Source organism: Poecilia latipinna, unplaced genomic scaffold (assembly GCF_001443285.1).
Source record: "Poecilia latipinna isolate Pla-1442-1.1 unplaced genomic scaffold, P_latipinna-1.0 Scaffold4822, whole genome shotgun sequence".
NCBI classification, from domain to species: Eukaryota; Metazoa; Chordata; class Actinopteri; order Cyprinodontiformes; family Poeciliidae; genus Poecilia; species Poecilia latipinna.
In genome coordinates this window covers 1687-17868 of record NW_015117438.1, presented here as the reverse complement: position 1 = coordinate 17868, position 16182 = coordinate 1687, and the positions used below count along the sequence as shown (strand labels likewise).

The 16182-nt window shown below is 37.6% G+C and overlaps 3 protein-coding genes and 1 non-coding gene across 6 annotated transcripts; 3 read left to right on the top strand and 1 right to left on the bottom strand.

The window, feature by feature from the left end:
• Positions 1-947: 947 nt before the first annotated feature.
• Positions 948-3297, top strand: LOC106943047 (dentin sialophosphoprotein-like; the record flags this gene model as incomplete). The annotated part of the gene is made up of 6 exons (XM_015026388.1): positions 948-1073; positions 1177-1203; positions 1334-1375; positions 2117-2158; positions 2241-2300; positions 2388-3297. Coding segments are annotated over 6 exons (819 nt in total), but the record flags the coding sequence as incomplete, so codon positions are not given.
• A 503-nt stretch (positions 3298-3800) lies between these two features.
• trnai-aau (transfer RNA isoleucine (anticodon AAU)) lies at positions 3801-3874 on the top strand. Its single transcript has one exon. It is a non-coding gene; the product is annotated as a tRNA-Ile (tRNA).
• Positions 3875-4681: 807 nt separating this feature from the next.
• On the bottom strand, positions 4682-10536 carry LOC106943049 (aprataxin-like). Of its 2 annotated transcripts, XM_015026393.1 has the most exons (8): positions 10530-10536; positions 7359-7554; positions 6587-6633; positions 6195-6473; positions 6020-6079; positions 5701-5927; positions 5225-5328; positions 4682-5113 (listed from the first exon to the last, which is right to left on the bottom strand). In XM_015026393.1, the coding sequence occupies exons 2-8, from the start codon at positions 7486-7488 to the stop codon at positions 4959-4961; spliced, it is 1002 nt and encodes a 333-aa protein (XP_014881879.1). In that variant the 5' UTR covers positions 7489-7554; positions 10530-10536; the 3' UTR covers positions 4682-4958. The 2 variants fall into 2 exon arrangements, with proteins under 2 accessions (XP_014881879.1, XP_014881878.1); XM_015026392.1 differs by lacking the exon at positions 10530-10536 and having other exon boundaries at positions 7359-7572.
• On the top strand, positions 7583-14529 carry LOC106943048 (dnaJ homolog subfamily A member 1-like). Of its 2 annotated transcripts, none has more exons than XM_015026390.1 (9): positions 7583-7678; positions 9168-9319; positions 9408-9600; positions 10865-10969; positions 12108-12335; positions 12434-12548; positions 12781-12896; positions 13134-13234; positions 13951-14529. In XM_015026390.1, exons 2-9 carry the CDS (start codon positions 9188-9190, stop codon positions 14182-14184), a joined length of 1224 nt encoding a protein of 407 aa, XP_014881876.1. In that variant the 5' UTR covers positions 7583-7678; positions 9168-9187; the 3' UTR covers positions 14185-14529. The 2 variants fall into 2 exon arrangements, with proteins under 2 accessions (XP_014881876.1, XP_014881877.1); XM_015026391.1 differs by having other exon boundaries at positions 7584-7678; positions 9159-9319.
• The last annotated feature ends 1653 nt before the right edge of the window (positions 14530-16182 follow it).

The window sequence follows — 16182 nt, the reverse complement described above, 5'->3', positions numbered from 1 at the left end:
AATCTTTTTTAAAAATTTATTAAAAAGAAAAAAAAAAAAAAAAAAACCTATTTATTTTTTAAAAAAAAAAAAAAAAAAAAAAGGCTAAAACCCTTTATTCATGCTCCATCAGAAAGCTGAGGGGAATCATCAGAATCACTCTCTGCATCAAGAGAGGCAGCTCATAAAAGAGATAGAAAACTCTATATACTCCAATATTAAACTCAGGTTTTAACCGAGTTGCGCTGTTTCAGACTTCTGAGTGTGTGAGATATAAAGGATGTTTTCTGAAGAACATCCTTTGGGAAATAATGGCATGAATTTTACACTGATGAATTTAACACCTTCGGGTGGCATTCATCAATAAAAAAGGCAACTGACTCGTATTTACAGAAACCTAAGATAAAAAATATGTAAGATTGGGCAGTAATTAAAAATGTTTCCTTTGTAAATATATGTAGCTTACATAATGTCCTGAAATATCTGACATCTTGAGTTTCCAATTATTCAAATGAGGGTAAATGAGTTTGGGATGACTGAAAATATAATGCTGCAAAATTAGACCTTGAATATACTCAGCATCCTCCCGTCATTAAGCTCCACCCACAAAATCCAGGGTGATACTAACAATACTTTTTCCACTTTTGAGAACTCTCTTCATGCCTAAAAAAGCATCCTGAAGCAGGAATACTTTTCCATGCACACATTTAACCAGAATTGTGTGTTAACGGTGCTGTGAACAACTTATCTTAATGGGCATAAAAATGCTTCTTTGACGGAGTCAGCGGCAAGCCTAACAATAGGTGTGGTACAGACCTCAAGACAATTCCCACTGCTGACATTATATTGTTTACAAGGATACATATCTGTCTCCACGCATTTATGCAGCAATAGCTCTGCCTGAGCTTGTCAAGAAGGAGGTTTTTAATGAATGTTTTGGTTGTTGATATTGCAGTCATGATGTGTAATTAAATCTAATTAAAACTACTGGGGTGTGTGCTCATATAGGTTTCTTCCTCTTTTTTTTTTTTCTTTTCCAGACTGAAAGTTTGTCAGTTTTAGAATCTTCTGAAAATAACACATCAGAGCTTCAGGTAAATATATATATATGTATTTTATATACTTGTATAAGTTCACAAAAAACATTGTCACATTTTAGTTAAATGTGACTGTCTGTTTTTGCTCTTTGGGATACAGAGCTCTGAGGAAAACACCTCCAACCAGGTGAGACATTTTGAAATTCAGAATTGTGCTTGATCCATGAAGAAAGTATATTTTGGATAATTGATGCCACATAACTCTAAAACATTTTTGAAATGATGTGCTATAAATGTGTCCTTTTATTTGTAAACAGAGTTCAGAATCTGAATCAGTAGAATCCACTTCAGAGGACAAGGTGTGTTGGTCAATCATTCATATTCACTGTCATCCATTCCCTCAATGTTGTCTAGGTTTCATACATTTAGAGTTAAAAGAAAAGTGCATACCTCAAATCTTGGTAAATGAGCCAGAGAAACAACAAATGAAACTATATAAAGAATCTTGCAAAAGATTTCAAACAACATACATTTTGTCAGGGTTTTTTTCTTTCTTTCTTTTTTTGATTTGATATGACAGACAAATAAAAAGCAGGACATTATTGCGTGTGTTTCTTTTGAACCACACAACTTTAAACTTCTCCATAACTTTATTCCTCATTTATCGGTGTGCTCCTTGTCATGCATAATACAGTTTGCTAACCAACACCCACAGCCTTCACAAAACAGCTCTGAGAGTAAGTTACTCACTGGTCTGTGCTATTTACTGTTTAAGTGCATAATGAAGGCTGTTTGGTTGCACAAAATTTTATTTTGGGGTATGAAAAGCTAGGGGACAATGGAGAAGAATGGCAATAACTCTTTCCATAATTTTTCTTCCATTTGATAATTATGTCCTAGTTTATGTTAATCTATCACATCAAAGCCAAAAAAATACATTGAAGTTTTTTGAATGTAACAAAATATAAAGAAGTTCAAGGAATACTTTTGCAAGACACTGCGATTCATAGAAACACAATGAAACACAAATATGATGTCAGTTTTGCAGCATTGCTATAAAACTTTGTGCTGACTGCCTAAAACTGTGTCTTCAAAAACAGACGTCAGAGGAGAGCGACAGTCAGTCGGATGAGAGCGACGGGGTAGGGGACAAAGAAAAATGGTCGCTCACTAAATCTTCTCCATAGCTGTCAATGACTCATACATTTCATAATCTCTGCTCAGATGGACTCCATGGCTGAAACCAAAGACAACAGCATGGGCAGCGAGGAGAATGTTCGGAAGGTTGTAGGAAACATATTTTACGTTCTTGATTTTGAACTAAACCATAATTGCACCGATGTAAACCTGGGCTTCCTTTAAACCCTGCAACAGAGTTGGGTGAGAGTGTTCCCAAGTATCATCGAAGGAGCGAGTGGAGAAGACAACACAAGCACAGAGGTCACAGGTCACCCAGGTCTCCTGGACAATGAGCTGAGCGGTAAACGGCCAACTCACACCATGAAAGTTCAGATCCGCACCAAGCAACCTCTGCTGGGACAGTCCACCGACGGCAGCGACACCACCAGCGACAGCGCAGACGCCAGTGACAGCAGCGATGTTTCAGCTGCTGCGAGCGACAGCACTGACAGCAGCAGCAGCAGTGAAAGCCAGGAGAGCCAGGAGACAAGCGACAGCAACGACAGCAGCACTGCCAGCAAGAGCACGGAAGACAGCAACGCCAGTGACAGCGCCGAGCTGGCACAAGTCAGGGCCAAAAACTGTGTGAATAGTACGCAGAGCTGTGAAAGTGAGGAGTACTTTCTGCAGAGTATAGGAGATGATGCTCATTCGCCAGGTGAGCACCTGCTGGTGCCGGACGAGGATGAGAGGGAACTGAGGCTCAGAAGATGATGAAATGCAACCTCTGTGATTGTCATATCAGAGTTTTATTTAATGACCAGCTTAAAGACTAACGAATGTTCAACTCTGAACATTGATTCTGCTATAATGCGACCTGATTCACTAAGTGTAAAAAAATAAAAATAAAAATACTGTGGTAATATAACCTACACATATACTTTGCTTTGATAACATGTGAGAAATAAAATGAATATAACCATTGTATTCAGCACTGTTGTGCTGGCAATTAGACCTGCACTCTATTACACTTACACAGAGACGATGTATCAGTGCACAGGATCTTGCATTTATTGAAATAGAGATCTTTTTTGTCCATTAGTCAAGAAATTCAGAAAATATGCTACAATGTTTTTGTCTAATAAATTCTTTAGGAACATACTGTATTGTTTTCACTTATTTACATGCAAAACAATGGCTGCTAAAAGAAAACTGTGCTAAGCTTTGTGATAAAGCTTTCATGTAGCCGCATAAAAAGACTATTCTACAGGTCATTGCAAAGGTTTTGATATCCCTTGAATACGTTTACAATAGCCACAAACGTCAATTTATCTGACTTAAAATATATGTCACTGGGCAACACATATCAATGGATCATTTTGAAGTAAAATGAAATGAGATCTGGGTATGTCTCTAATTTGTCTTAAAGACAATTTGAAAAGTGTGACATCCATTTGCACTTAGCTCCACCGCAGTGAAGTTAGTTTCAGGTGTGTTTAGAGCTGTAGTCCAGCTGGAAGGTGACCCTTCAGCCCAGCCCCATATCTGTTGCAACCTAAACGGTTTTCTACCAGCTGTATCTCGTATCATCTCTTTGTGTACCAACTTCAACGAGATCCCACGGCATTAAGCTACTTAAATACATATTTGAGGACGACAACACATGGCCGGTTAGCTCAGTTGGTTAGAGCGTGGTGCTAATAACGCCAAGGTCGCGGGTTCGATCCCCGTACGGGCCAGCCACAACTTTTCCTTTTTTAAAATGCATCTTGTCATTTTCATTTATGTTGAATTCACAGAGTGACGCAATGGTCAAAGAAACTTCAGAAACTTCTGGCTACGGTCTGTACCATTTTTCCCTGAAACTGCTGTTTGGAAATATTACCACTAGAGGGCGACAATGGCACGTTTATTCTGTTTCCCTTTGAAACGGGAATGTAGCTGTCTTGCTCAACTAGATCCTAAATTTAGAATAATATTTCAAGAAATTATGTATGTAAATGCGAGTTTAGGGATAGTGTTATTTTGACTTCTTAATTCAGTCATATTCTTTAGCAAGGTTCTGTTCACTCTCCAATCAAGTAGTCGTCTGGGTTTAAAAGCCCACTTCAATCCACAGCACCTCCAAAACAGGATTAAGCACATAAAGATAGAATCATTAGTTATAATAGTAAGAAGAATAAAGCTCCAGTATGTGATCATTACTTACAGTTAAGGCTAAATTATCCTATTGGATTAAACTTGGTGAGTAAGTAGTCAAATTGGAAATCACTCAATTTTTGTGATGGCTGTAAAGTAAATAAGTGAAGTAAAGCCAAATTGTACTGAATGCATACATTCTGAATATTAATAAAGCACCTCTTCATAGTTCTATCATTATCTGATATTAAATGTAATTTTTAAAAGCACAGCATATACTTTTTTAGATTTTCAGTGAAAAACAGCAAGTTAACTATGTACCTAAACCATTTTAAATGGTCAGAACTTAAGTATGGCATAAAATTGTTTTCTTTCAGAATATAATAAAGGAGTTGAAGAAAAGTGTATAGTTTCTAGAAAACATTTATTGCATCAGAATGAGTAACTAAACCTATTTGAAATTGAAGTGTACAAACAAATATAAAGTTAGAGTGGATCAACATTTGACTTAGGACTGACAAATGCACTCTGGACAAGCATATCGACGTTGACATTTTCAAAAATGTACAAAACAAGTGACAAGTTTTCAACTTGCATAATTACAACACTTCATGCAAAACAACATTTTAGAAAAATATGCTAAACACCATTAAATGTGTTTACTTCTCTGTTAAGGTCACATAATTATCTGGGAAAGTGAGATTTCAAGTGTTCCTTCAGAGAAGGTATTGTAGGAAGCTCTTTGTGGCACACATGGCAGCAGAGAGGTAGTTTCAACAATTCACTGGAACCTTCTTTAACAGTGACTTTTCCACTTGCTTCAAGCATCTGAATAACATCTGTTGGGGGGAAAAATAAAACAGATTACGCATTCTTTGAAATACTGTAGTTATGCTATTAAATACAGTGAAATACGCAGAAAATGGTAACAGACATAAATGTAGTCCCACCATCAGAATCGATGAAGTATTCTGTTGTAAAAGAGTTCCAGTGCTTCTTGTTCTTCAAGCAGGGAGAGTCAAAGTCCTGGCTGATTACATGGAGGTGGATGTGACTGTAAAAGTAAATAAGTATGTCTTTATCTGTGCTATCAGATCAGTCATTAACATAAATATCCTTTGTGAAGATGAACAAGTTGGTCTTTTCATGACCAACATGACATATATATATTTTCCTGATATAATAAACTAAAAAGACATTAAAAGATTTAAAAAAATGCAAGTGTAGAAACAGAACACTGTTTGGAAAGGTGGAGAGACATGCTGTATTCCAGTAGATGTTACAAGTTTATTTAAAAATATGAAGCCAATATCATGTAAGTTAACAGCTAATGACTGAAAAAAAAACAGTCATTAGCTGTTCAGGTTTTTACTAACAACAGTCACATTGCCAGGTAACAGCAGTAATAAAACAGCCTTTGCCTTACCTCATACTTGGGATAGCGTGGTAACCTGACCGGAACCGCAGTGTGCTGGCATCTGGGCATTGCTGGATCATGCGGTCAGCAACCTGCTGCATGTGTCTCAGAAGATCACAGTGCTCTCCACGTAAAGCCTTCAGGCTGGGAATCGACTGCCAGGGAAGGACTAACCAGTGGTAGCGAGCTTTGGGGTATTTGTCTGTAATCACAACAACCTTATCATCCTTGTAAACCTGAAAAGTAGAAAAAGGTTCACATCAGTGTACAAATTAGGCTGTGGGGAGAGCATGACAGAGGTTTCACATCATTTTTGTAAGGCACCGACCTGCATCTGAGGGTCTTGCATTGAAGTCTTCAGACCTTGGCTCCAATGTCCGACATTTTCCTACAACAGATGAGGAATCAACATTTTTCAAATTGTTAGATGTTCAGCAGACTGCAACACAATCAAAATAATAATAAAACAAGCATCTTAAGCACAGGGACATATTTTTCCTCACACTTTTTTGTGTGTTTTCTCCATGACACACTGATGGAGAGCCATTTGTTTTCTGTTTTGGAGCTTTTAGAGTTTGAACATTTTTCTGGCTGTCACTGTTCTCCGATGTTTGCTCTCTTGGACTTTTGATGCTGCTGTGGTGCCCAGTGAGATCTTCTTTGAACTGTATGGTGTACGGGTAAAGTTGATTGACAACATGGAGCTTCTGTCCAGGTTTTATTCTGACCTCATTGCCTTTCCCCACCACCACACAGTCTACTGAGGTGGGGTTTAAGCCCAGCTTTAAAAAAGAAAAAAAGTCATGAAAGTCAGAATTAGTTCATAAGCAGTAAAGAAATTTTAATCCAAAAAATGCTTCAGCAAAAGTGATTCATCAAAATTTTGCAGTCTTACCTGCTTAACTTTGACATAACCTTTGTTGCACTCAGCTTTCAGTTCAACTGGGAAGGAAGGGATAGCAGTCATTTAGGCAAAGCTCAATTAGAGAAAGTGTTTTTACATTATTATCACTATACCTTCACAAAACATAATATAGGTGCTGGTCATTTTCCCCAGTCACATTTTGTACTTTTTCTACTTGACTTGAAAAATATACAAAGGAGCCATTTTCTACAGAACATTTAAAACCCACCTTGACAGTGGATAATTGTTGGGAGATGATGTCTAATCCAATTCCAGTCCACTTTAATGAAATATAGTTATGTGACTCCAACTCCAGCAAAAAGTTGTTTGAAGTTATCAGAGATTATGACTCTTGATAGAAGCAAAATATAAATACAGCAATACAATCCCTAAAACAGTCACACTCCTCCCTAAAAAGGTGGGAGTAAAAAGGTCCTCCCTTTTTAGGTCTTTTCACCTTAACATGTGAAATGCATGAGAGCCAATAGACATAAATAAAGGAAACAACATTTTCTTAAAAATATTTCCACCACCACCCATTTACCTGTTGCCCACTATGCTGTTATAGGATTTTATTACTGACCCAAGAACCTGGCAGTGATTGTTACTAGTTTTGCACAACTTTTTATTATACTAAATATAGCAACACCAACATTTTTATCATTTCATCGAGTAAGTAGCATTCTAAAAGTAATGTAAAAAAGCAGTATGTATTAGATTAGGTTAGCATACTCATGTTAGCATACAAACTGATGTTGGGTACCTTGCTGCCGAGAGCATTTCTTGTCTTTAATTGTCGTTTCTGGACCTCGCCCAACAACAACCGCACGTAAATGAGGTAACTGGATTGGTTTATGGGTACCCTCTTCACTGACAAGCCAGCAAATAGGCATTTTATAATTTTTAAAATATTTTTTACCATTAGCAAGATATCCCTTGCAGTCCCCGCTTGGTGATGACTGGACAAACGTCTCGCGAGATTATAACGTGAACGGGGCTGGTGTGTTTTCGCTTGGCACGCGGGTCAGAAGATTCTGGAAGAAAGGCTTTCTGTGAGGCTGCTGCTTGTTGTCTTCATTTAAGGTTGGAAAACAGTTATTATCACACGTTTTATTTCTGTCACTGTCAGCTGTGCTTAGCTTGGCCAAAGGCTAGAGGGTCATCCTACCTAGCAGTTTAGATTTGACCTGGTCAAGTAGCTAAATTAGCTACGAAGGGCCTCATCAGTTTCAGTTTATGTGCCGATCCAACCAGCGGTTTAACCTGCGATTGTGTGGAAGGTTAATATTCAGACACATTAAGTCTTATACAATCGTAAAAAAACAATTGTAATTGCCCAGGAATCCTTCTAAAAACAAAAAACAGCTGTATTATATCTAGGAAATACTCCAAACTAGTTTCACCAATGTTGTTATTATGAATCGAAACTTAAACCTTAATTGGCACCCATATTCAACCTAAAGACTAGAGACCAGTGTGGTAAAAATCGCTTAACGCGAAACATGTGACGTTTGTTGATTTATGAATACAACGACCAATATCTACCAAATCATTCATGAATGAATTCTGTCATAAACAAACGCTTGCCAAAATACAAAAAAGGAAATCAATTTGTTGTTGAGATTATTTGCGTTGTGCTGTAAAATAAAATAAAAAACCTAAGGAGGACTTCAAGTATGCAAACGTTAAGTTACGGCATTTTAAGGCTAAAATTCCCTGAAACATTACCAAGAAAAGGCTTAATTTCTAACTTTCTTATGTACTGCTACATGATTTTTCTACAAACTTACATAAATATTTTGATTTTTAGGTGCATAATAACTGTCCTTTTATTTAGCCTAAGTTTCACATTCCTTACCATAAAGTATGTTTTTTTTTCTCCCTCATTTACTGAAGTGGCAGAGAAAATTAAAACAAGTTGCCTTTCTTCAGTATGTTGTCATTTGGCTATGGCTTTTCAAATAACCAATACCTATTAACTATTAATTCATATAATAGGATGGTTCACAACATCGACTTAAAAGTGTAACATAAATAAAACAAATTTTAAGGAGATTGTTGAGGGTAACAGTTTTGTGTCAGTGTAATGGTACTCATATGAGATTTAGCTACTGGCATAAAAGGGGGGAAGGAAAGCATGTGTTTTAAGGCTTAAACTTGGTTATTTCACACAACAGTTGAAGTTTCTGACAAGAGTTCAAATGTTCATAGCAAGTTGTGTCCAAAAAAAAAAGCCCCACATTGTTTCACTCCCTGTGGAGTTTACTAGCATTTAAAACACTTGGAACGGGACGAGGTGCTCTTTGTGCTGGATTGCCTGTCGCATGTGGGTATTTTGTCTGAGCTGGAAGAGTTGAATTTGTCAGGTTCTGAAGAGAAACACTCAATTTTGGCGACAAGAATTAAATTTTTGCAGAAATTGTCATTTGAGATGTTCTTAAAATTTTTATTGTGATGTTGCTATGCACTGACAGACAAAATATATATATTTTTGGCAAAGTTAGTTTCATTGGGTGCGTTAAGATATGGTTCAGACCCTTCTTTTTCTTTTTCTTTCTTTCCGTTTCTTAAGATCATCTGACAGAGGCAACGATGGTGAAAGAAACAGGCTTTTATGACACACTTGGTGTGAAACCCAATGCAACTCCCGATGAACTTAAAAAAGCCTATCGCAAATTAGCCTTGAAGTATCACCCTGACAAAAACCCTACTGAAGGGGAAAAGGTTTGTCCCCTTGATATTGCTACAAATAACCACAGAAGCTGTGGCGGTTTTCTAATCTTGATTTTTTTATTTATTTTTTACCCTGAAGTTCAAACAGATCTCGCAGGCATACGAGGTTCTGTCAGATGCCAAGAAGAGAGAGGTGTATGACCGTGGAGGTGAAAAGGCTATAAAAGAAGGAGGAACAGGCGGCGGCAGTGGTGGCGGCGGTTTCACGTCTCCCATGGATATCTTTGACCTATTTTTTGGTGGAGGTAGTCGAATGCACAGAGAACGAAAAGGTGAGAGCAAATGTTTGTAAAAGCTCACAGTGGCTCCTGAAGGCATGAAGTGAATGCTGCGTAGTGTTTCTAAATAATATAAATCAGAATTTCTATTAAGAGAAAGGAAAATATTGTATCATAATTATATAAAATGTAAAAAAAAAAAAAGTTATAGTAATGAGCAGTACAAATAAAAATGTCAATGTATCTGCCAGATAAAGGTGGTTGGTGCTGATATGTAACAGTGGAAGTATGCAGAAGTGGGCAAATGATAGGATTCTTATGTAATGTAGTTCATAACATTTGCCACTAGAGGACAGAACAGGAAGGTTAGTGCCACTGTTGCCTTCAAAGAGTTTCTTGTAGGATTTATTTTTAGCTTTCATAAGTAATTCTCAAGCCTGTCATATTTTCTTCCTTCTGAACATTAAGAAAGACGAGTGACGAACCTGCCGGACGTTTGAACGTGCTGCTTTGTCACGTTGAGAAACAGGAGCTAGATTTTTCTGAAGTGTTCCATCTGGTATTAACCCCTCTCAAGATATATTGACATGAAAATAAGGTGGTGCTGCGCAAGTCATCAGTTTTCACTATGCTGGGAAGCACTAGTGGATTCATTCACTCATAGATGTTTGGTAGAAAAACATGATGTCGGATGAATCTTGGCAGATAAATTAGGAAAAACATGAGGAAAAGTTGTTCCTTACTCTCCTTTTTTTTTCCCCTTCCACTTACTTATGCACCGAGTTTTTCTTGGTGGTTGCATTTTATATACATAAAACCAAACAACATTTGAAATGGCTTCTGTATATCTGTACTAAATGTTCAAATTTATACAATTAAAATGGGCTGAAAATTGATTGAGAATGCTGTAAATTTGTGCCTGGAAAGTTTAGAATAATAAAGATGCGTAGAGACCCCGATATCGGCTTACAACACACTATCACTATAAAATATTTTGTGAAGCTTCGCTAAACAGAATCATCTAAGAATTGTGATGTGTTTTTTTTTTTTTTTTTGATTTTTCAAGATATCAGTCTAGTGAACTGAGCCTAGAAGATTGAAGAGCAAAGTGAATTTTGCATCCAATAAATAACAGATAGTAATCAAAGGTTGGTGACAGATCTTTAGATGATGTATCTACTTTGTCTAAACATATTTTCCAAGTTATTGCCCAAAAATAAGCCTTTTTATGTAGATATTAAGGTGCATTATTGTTATGAATCTTATATACCCAAAGCCTGTGAAATGTATAACAGTGGTGTGTTTTATTTCACCACAGGAAAGAATATAGTTCATCAAATCACTGTGACCTTGGAGGATCTTTACAACGGCGCAACAAGAAAACTTTCTGTACAGAAGAACTGCATCTGTGAGAGATGTGAAGGTAAACACTTCTGCAGTTTTAAGTCCTGAGGTTTGCAAGTAGTTGGTTTTATTCATTGAATGATGGTGTTTGTTTACTGTCAAAACTAAAGCAGTCATTGTTATTGTCAAAAACTCATCCACTGTTCCACATGTGGTATGAACTTAACATTTTCATGGCAAGACTCCAAATCTCTCAACCAAGATAAAAACCCCTTTTTTCTATAATATTAAAAGTATTATTTTATGAAGATTAAAGAAGTTCGGAATTACAAGTTAGATTTTTTTTTTTAAAAATATTGATTTAATGCTTAAACATTTTTCCCGATCTCATAAGACAAACATTGTGTTGTCACCAGAAATCATTTTATAATTCTTAGTGGATGACATGAGCATACCTTACCCAGCAGAGCAAATAACATTTAGGTATTGTCATTTAATAACAAAAAGAAAAATCCTTAGAAGCTCCAGTTTTATATAAAAGCCTTTTTCTGACGCTGCGGCGGATCAGCATTCACACAGTCGCCTTCACAAACTGCCCTTTTCAGATTCTCCGTCTGCTTATAACTCACAGGCTCATGAAATGTGGTGCGTGTCTGTGTGTGAGGTTAATAACCATATTTCATCTACAGTTGTGTCATCTCTCTGATGCAGAATGACCTTTAGTTTCCACCACATCTCAGAGGTTTACCTTTGGCAGAGAATCTGTGAAAACATCAAAAAGCAGGGATGTGTTCAGCAGCCGAATCATTAAAAAACACACAAAGGAGTCGTTATCTGAGGAAAAGGTTGAGGCCTCCTCCAGCTCCTCGCTGCTCTGTGTGCTTCTGGAATGATGGAAGTGAACTGTTTGACAGGTGGATTGTACCAGAGACTCACTGGCTTACTCAGCTGCACAACATGTCAAAACCAAGTAATTATTTAAAAAGTTCTTCGTTGGAGCAGGTTCAAAATGCTGTTGAATTCAATTAGTATGGCAACAACCGTTTAAGCCGGTGACAAAATGTGTTTCTTGTTTGTTTTAAATTCACACAAAATTCATTTAAATACATGGTTATTTAAATGCCACTCCTATCCAATGTCAAAAATGTGCTTATATTCTATATTTTTCCACAGTGCTGATGATTTATTTATTTATTTCCCCTTTTTCTCCATGGCAGGTCGTGGAAGTCGTAAAGGAGCTGCACAGATGTGCATGTCCTGCCATGGTACGGGTGTGCAGGTACGCATGCATCAGTTGCTCCCAGGTATGGTGCAGCAGGTTTCCACCGTGTGCCACAACTGTCAGGGACAAGGACAGCGAATCAGCCAGAAGGACCGCTGCAAAACATGCGCAGGACGCAAGATCATGCGACAGAAAAAGATTCTGGAGGTTCACGTTGACAAAGGTGTGACTTATTGAGTCTGTTTATATAACAAAAAAAAAAAAAAAGCTGTAAAGTTGCTGAGACCGACGATTGAACTCGGTAGCTGATGTTTTTCACAGGAATGAAAGATGGGCAGAAAATAGTTTTTCATGGTGAAGGGGACCAGGAGCCAGGGCTGGAACCAGGTGATATCATAATCGTCCTCGACCAGCAGGAACATGCACTTTTCACCAGGTACGAAACAAAATAGGATCAGACATGTCTTTCTGGATACTGTAGATTAGCTTAGCAAGGTTTACATTATAAGGCGATACAACAATACGTGTACAAAATTTGAAAACTACATAAGTGAGACACTTACTAATCCCCAGGAATAGTAACATGTTATTTTGTCTTTTAATGTGTTGGCTGCTCAGAAACGTCAAAATGAAATGACCTTAGTTGCTGAACTTGTTTCTGTCCTCAGGAGAGGAGAAGACCTGCTCATGTCGATGGAGTTGCAGCTGGTCGAGGCTTTGTGTGGTTTTAAGAGGCCGGTTCAAACACTGGACAGCAGGACTCTCCTCGTTACGGCTCGTCCAGGTAAACATATTACAAATTTATTTAGTTGTTTCTAAAGGGTTTAAGTTGATCAACCTTTGTTAGTTTGTAAAGTATTCAAGACTGGACTGGATATATGTGGAACCAGCTGTGAATCACCTGATCTTCTGCAGTAGAGCAGCAGAAGCTTATTTATTGTTTCTGAGTTTTATTAAAGGCTCTTGATGGAATATCCTGTCAGGTTTGCTATAGCCAATCTCCTTCTGTTTCCAACTACAGGGGAACTAATCAAGCCTGGAGACACCAAGTGTGTCCTCAACGAGGGGATGCCTATGTATCGCAGACCTTTTGAGAAAGGACGTCTTATTATTCACTTTTCGGTAAGACCTGTAGGATTTTATTTTCACTTCAATAGAAGCAGACTAATCCTTTCTGCTCCTTGACAGCAGACTGACACAGCTCTTCCAGAGCATCAGGCTTAATATTTAACTAACACAAGTATCACAACAGTAATGATTAGTCATTCCCCACAGTCAGTAGAAAGATGTTATGTTCATCTAATCACATAAATATGCTATGTTAGTTGTTCTTGTTTAAAATCTTTGGACAGAGCTTCATGTGTTCATTCTCCCTGTAGGATTAGAAACCCATTGGCTTCACCAAACTGGGACAAACCACAATGTTTAAGCTAGCTTTAGTTAGCATTACCGTCGCTGGTAAGGTATGAGTGGCTCAACTTGTGAAGTAAATCAATACTCAGATCTTGAGCACAGACGAGCTGTTGCAGTAGTTAATAATATCCCTGTTTTGAACTACTCTGTTTGCATAATCATTGCACCTTTTCACTATAGACTGGACAAGAATAAATCAGGATTTTATGCATGTGAAGATGACACATCTGAGGAAATATCTACAGGACTTCCTGTTTGAGTCACACAGGATTTTACGTGACAGACGGGAGCAAAGTAGAGCATAATTGCAATGTAGAAGGGAAAAATGTTTTGTTTTTGTTTTGTAAAGGTTCTCAAAACAGCGAATCTAGAAAGTGTGTGTGTATACAGCCAAGCTGAGTCAGCACTCTGCTCATGTCCACTAGGTGGTGTTCCCACCAGCCAATTTCCTCCCCAAGCACAAGCTGAAGGAGCTCGAGCGCTACCTCCCCGGAAAGATAGACACAGAGCAGACGGACAGCATGGACGAGGACCTCTACATCTACGCTGACCTGGAGGACTGTGACTTGGAGAGCAGAAGAAGACACAGACATCAGTACTACTACATGGATGAGGACGACTACACCAGCACCGGGGGCGTTCAGTGCCACACGTCTTAAATCCCAGCTCAAGACTCTGCCTTTTCCAAAATCTCCCATTTCTGATGCAATGCACCTTGTTGGACGTTTGTGCACCTTTTCTCGTCCGGTAACTCTGTCTTCGTTTGAAATTCCCCTCTAGCTCAGTCTTAAGAGTCCTGGCTCACTCTTTATTTCAACTAATTGGTTTTGGGCTCGATGTTGGACTGCTCATTCCTTAAGGGACCATATTTCAATTCTTCTTTTTTCTTAATTTCTTTTTTTTTGTGAAGCACTGTGGTTAAACATGAGGGCTGGTATCACAGTGTCTTTAAAAGAAAAGAAAAACTCTACTTTCATTTACACTAAAACCGATGCCAACATTCATTTTTTTTTTTTTTTTTTTGTGTGTGTGTGTGTATGTTGTGTTGCTTAATCTGTGGTTGTGAACAGCTCATTAATGACCCTGTTAATTGTTTTTGAGGACCCAAAGTTCAGATGGAGGACTAGGCAGATTATGTTGATACTTGATACTTTTTTTTTTTTTCGTTTTTGCTGGTTTACCCTTTAAAGGGCTATTTTAAAACATTTCTAAATGATCTTAAAAAATATGACTGGAAGATGTGAGTTTGAAGAAAGGGGGCAGTACTGTTTTAGGTTCAAGCCACTAATTTGTAGATATTTCAAACTAATATTTAACTTTAGTATTTTACCTCTTCTGGGCTCAATTACTGTCTTGGGTTGGACATCGGACTGTTTTCTACGTGAAATAATTTTACGAAAGAAAACTATTTGCAGATGTTTCAAACCTTCCAGTTCCTTGACAGTAACTGTTTTCTGGACAATTTCAAGATAAACTGGTAATGTTAATTTATGTTTATGCTGGTAATATTTGTTACAACAGTTCTTAAAAAAAAAGAAAGAAAATACCCATGGGTATAAAGTGCCTGTTGTACCTACATTGTCAAAGAAAGATTAACCAGTGCCAGATTCCTCTGTAGATGCATGATGGTCTTGAAATCAGAAGAAAATATTGCTTTCACATGTGGAATTGAGATGAAAAGTCAAAGTAGAACGTTGCATATTTTGATGTTTTGATGTTGGTACCGAAGTTAATAATTGTGTCTTATTCTTGTGCAACCCGACCAGATCTTGGGAGGTTAGGGAGGGGTTTAAGATGGGGGAGTTTGAAGTGTGTGTGTGTGTCTGTTTCAACGCCTTATCATAACTCAACTTGAAGTAACTTGATTATGCAGTGTTAGTTTAAGTGATGATCTTTTCCCTGAATATTGTATGACAGTTATGTTCGGGCACCTTCAAGAAATCTGCTTCTGACAAGCAGGTTTGTTTCTGAAAGTCTGAGAAGGTAAAACTGAGATAAGTTAACTCAAGTTTTAATTTAACTTAATCAATGTTTGGACCAAGAATGTTTGTGATCATGTTTTGTTAATAAATATCATTTTGGGGTCTTACTAAACTGATCTGTGATGATATCCTGGAAACTTTAGTCACGCTGTAGTGCTGGGCGAAAGTTCACAATGATCACAAGCTGGTGTGAGATTTTCTATGTGACTTTGAGTTTGAATTTCAAAGTATTGTGATATTAGCACAAACATTAAAACTTGTAACATCAAATTAATTTTAGTTGAGATATAAAAGCAACGTTTTGCTACTAAAATATTGCTGTACATTTATTATCACGAGTTATCTTGGACAAGAGTGGTGGATTCTGCTCCTCGGGTTTCCACAACACATTTTTACCATCAAGAAGTCTTTCTTCTTTGTTGAGGAAAAGCGTGATGGGCTCCTTTCATCAAGCTAGCAACATGTGGGGGAAGGGAAGTGTACTGTTTACTAGTCTACAGCCATCTCATTAAAAGGACAAACTAGAAAATGAATGACGGGGAACTTTTATGGAGTAGAAGAAACTTTGTAGCAGCTTGATGCTGGGAACCAGCCCACTTCTTGTTCTCGCTAACAAATGTTACCCAAAAACACACAAAGGTTTTTGACAGAAATGAGCATTTGTTGGCAATTTTA

Coding starts and splice junctions, on each gene's coding strand:
- LOC106943049 (XM_015026393.1), bottom strand. CDS start 7,488: ATGCCTATTTGCTGGCTTGTCAGTGAAGAGGGTACCCATAAACCAATC. Junction 6,080..6,194: donor GAGAAAACACACAAAAAAGT/GTGAGGAAAAAT, acceptor CATCTGTTGTAG/GAAAATGTCGGACATTGGAG. Junction 5,114..5,224: donor ATACTTCATCGATTCTGATG/GTGGGACTACAT, acceptor TCCCCCCAACAG/ATGTTATTCAGATGCTTGAA.
- LOC106943048 (XM_015026390.1), top strand. CDS start 9,188: ATGGTGAAAGAAACAGGCTTTTATGACACACTTGGTGTGAAACCCAAT. Junction 12,336..12,433: donor GGAGGTTCACGTTGACAAAG/GTGTGACTTATT, acceptor TGTTTTTCACAG/GAATGAAAGATGGGCAGAAA. Junction 12,897..13,133: donor CCTCGTTACGGCTCGTCCAG/GTAAACATATTA, acceptor TTCCAACTACAG/GGGAACTAATCAAGCCTGGA.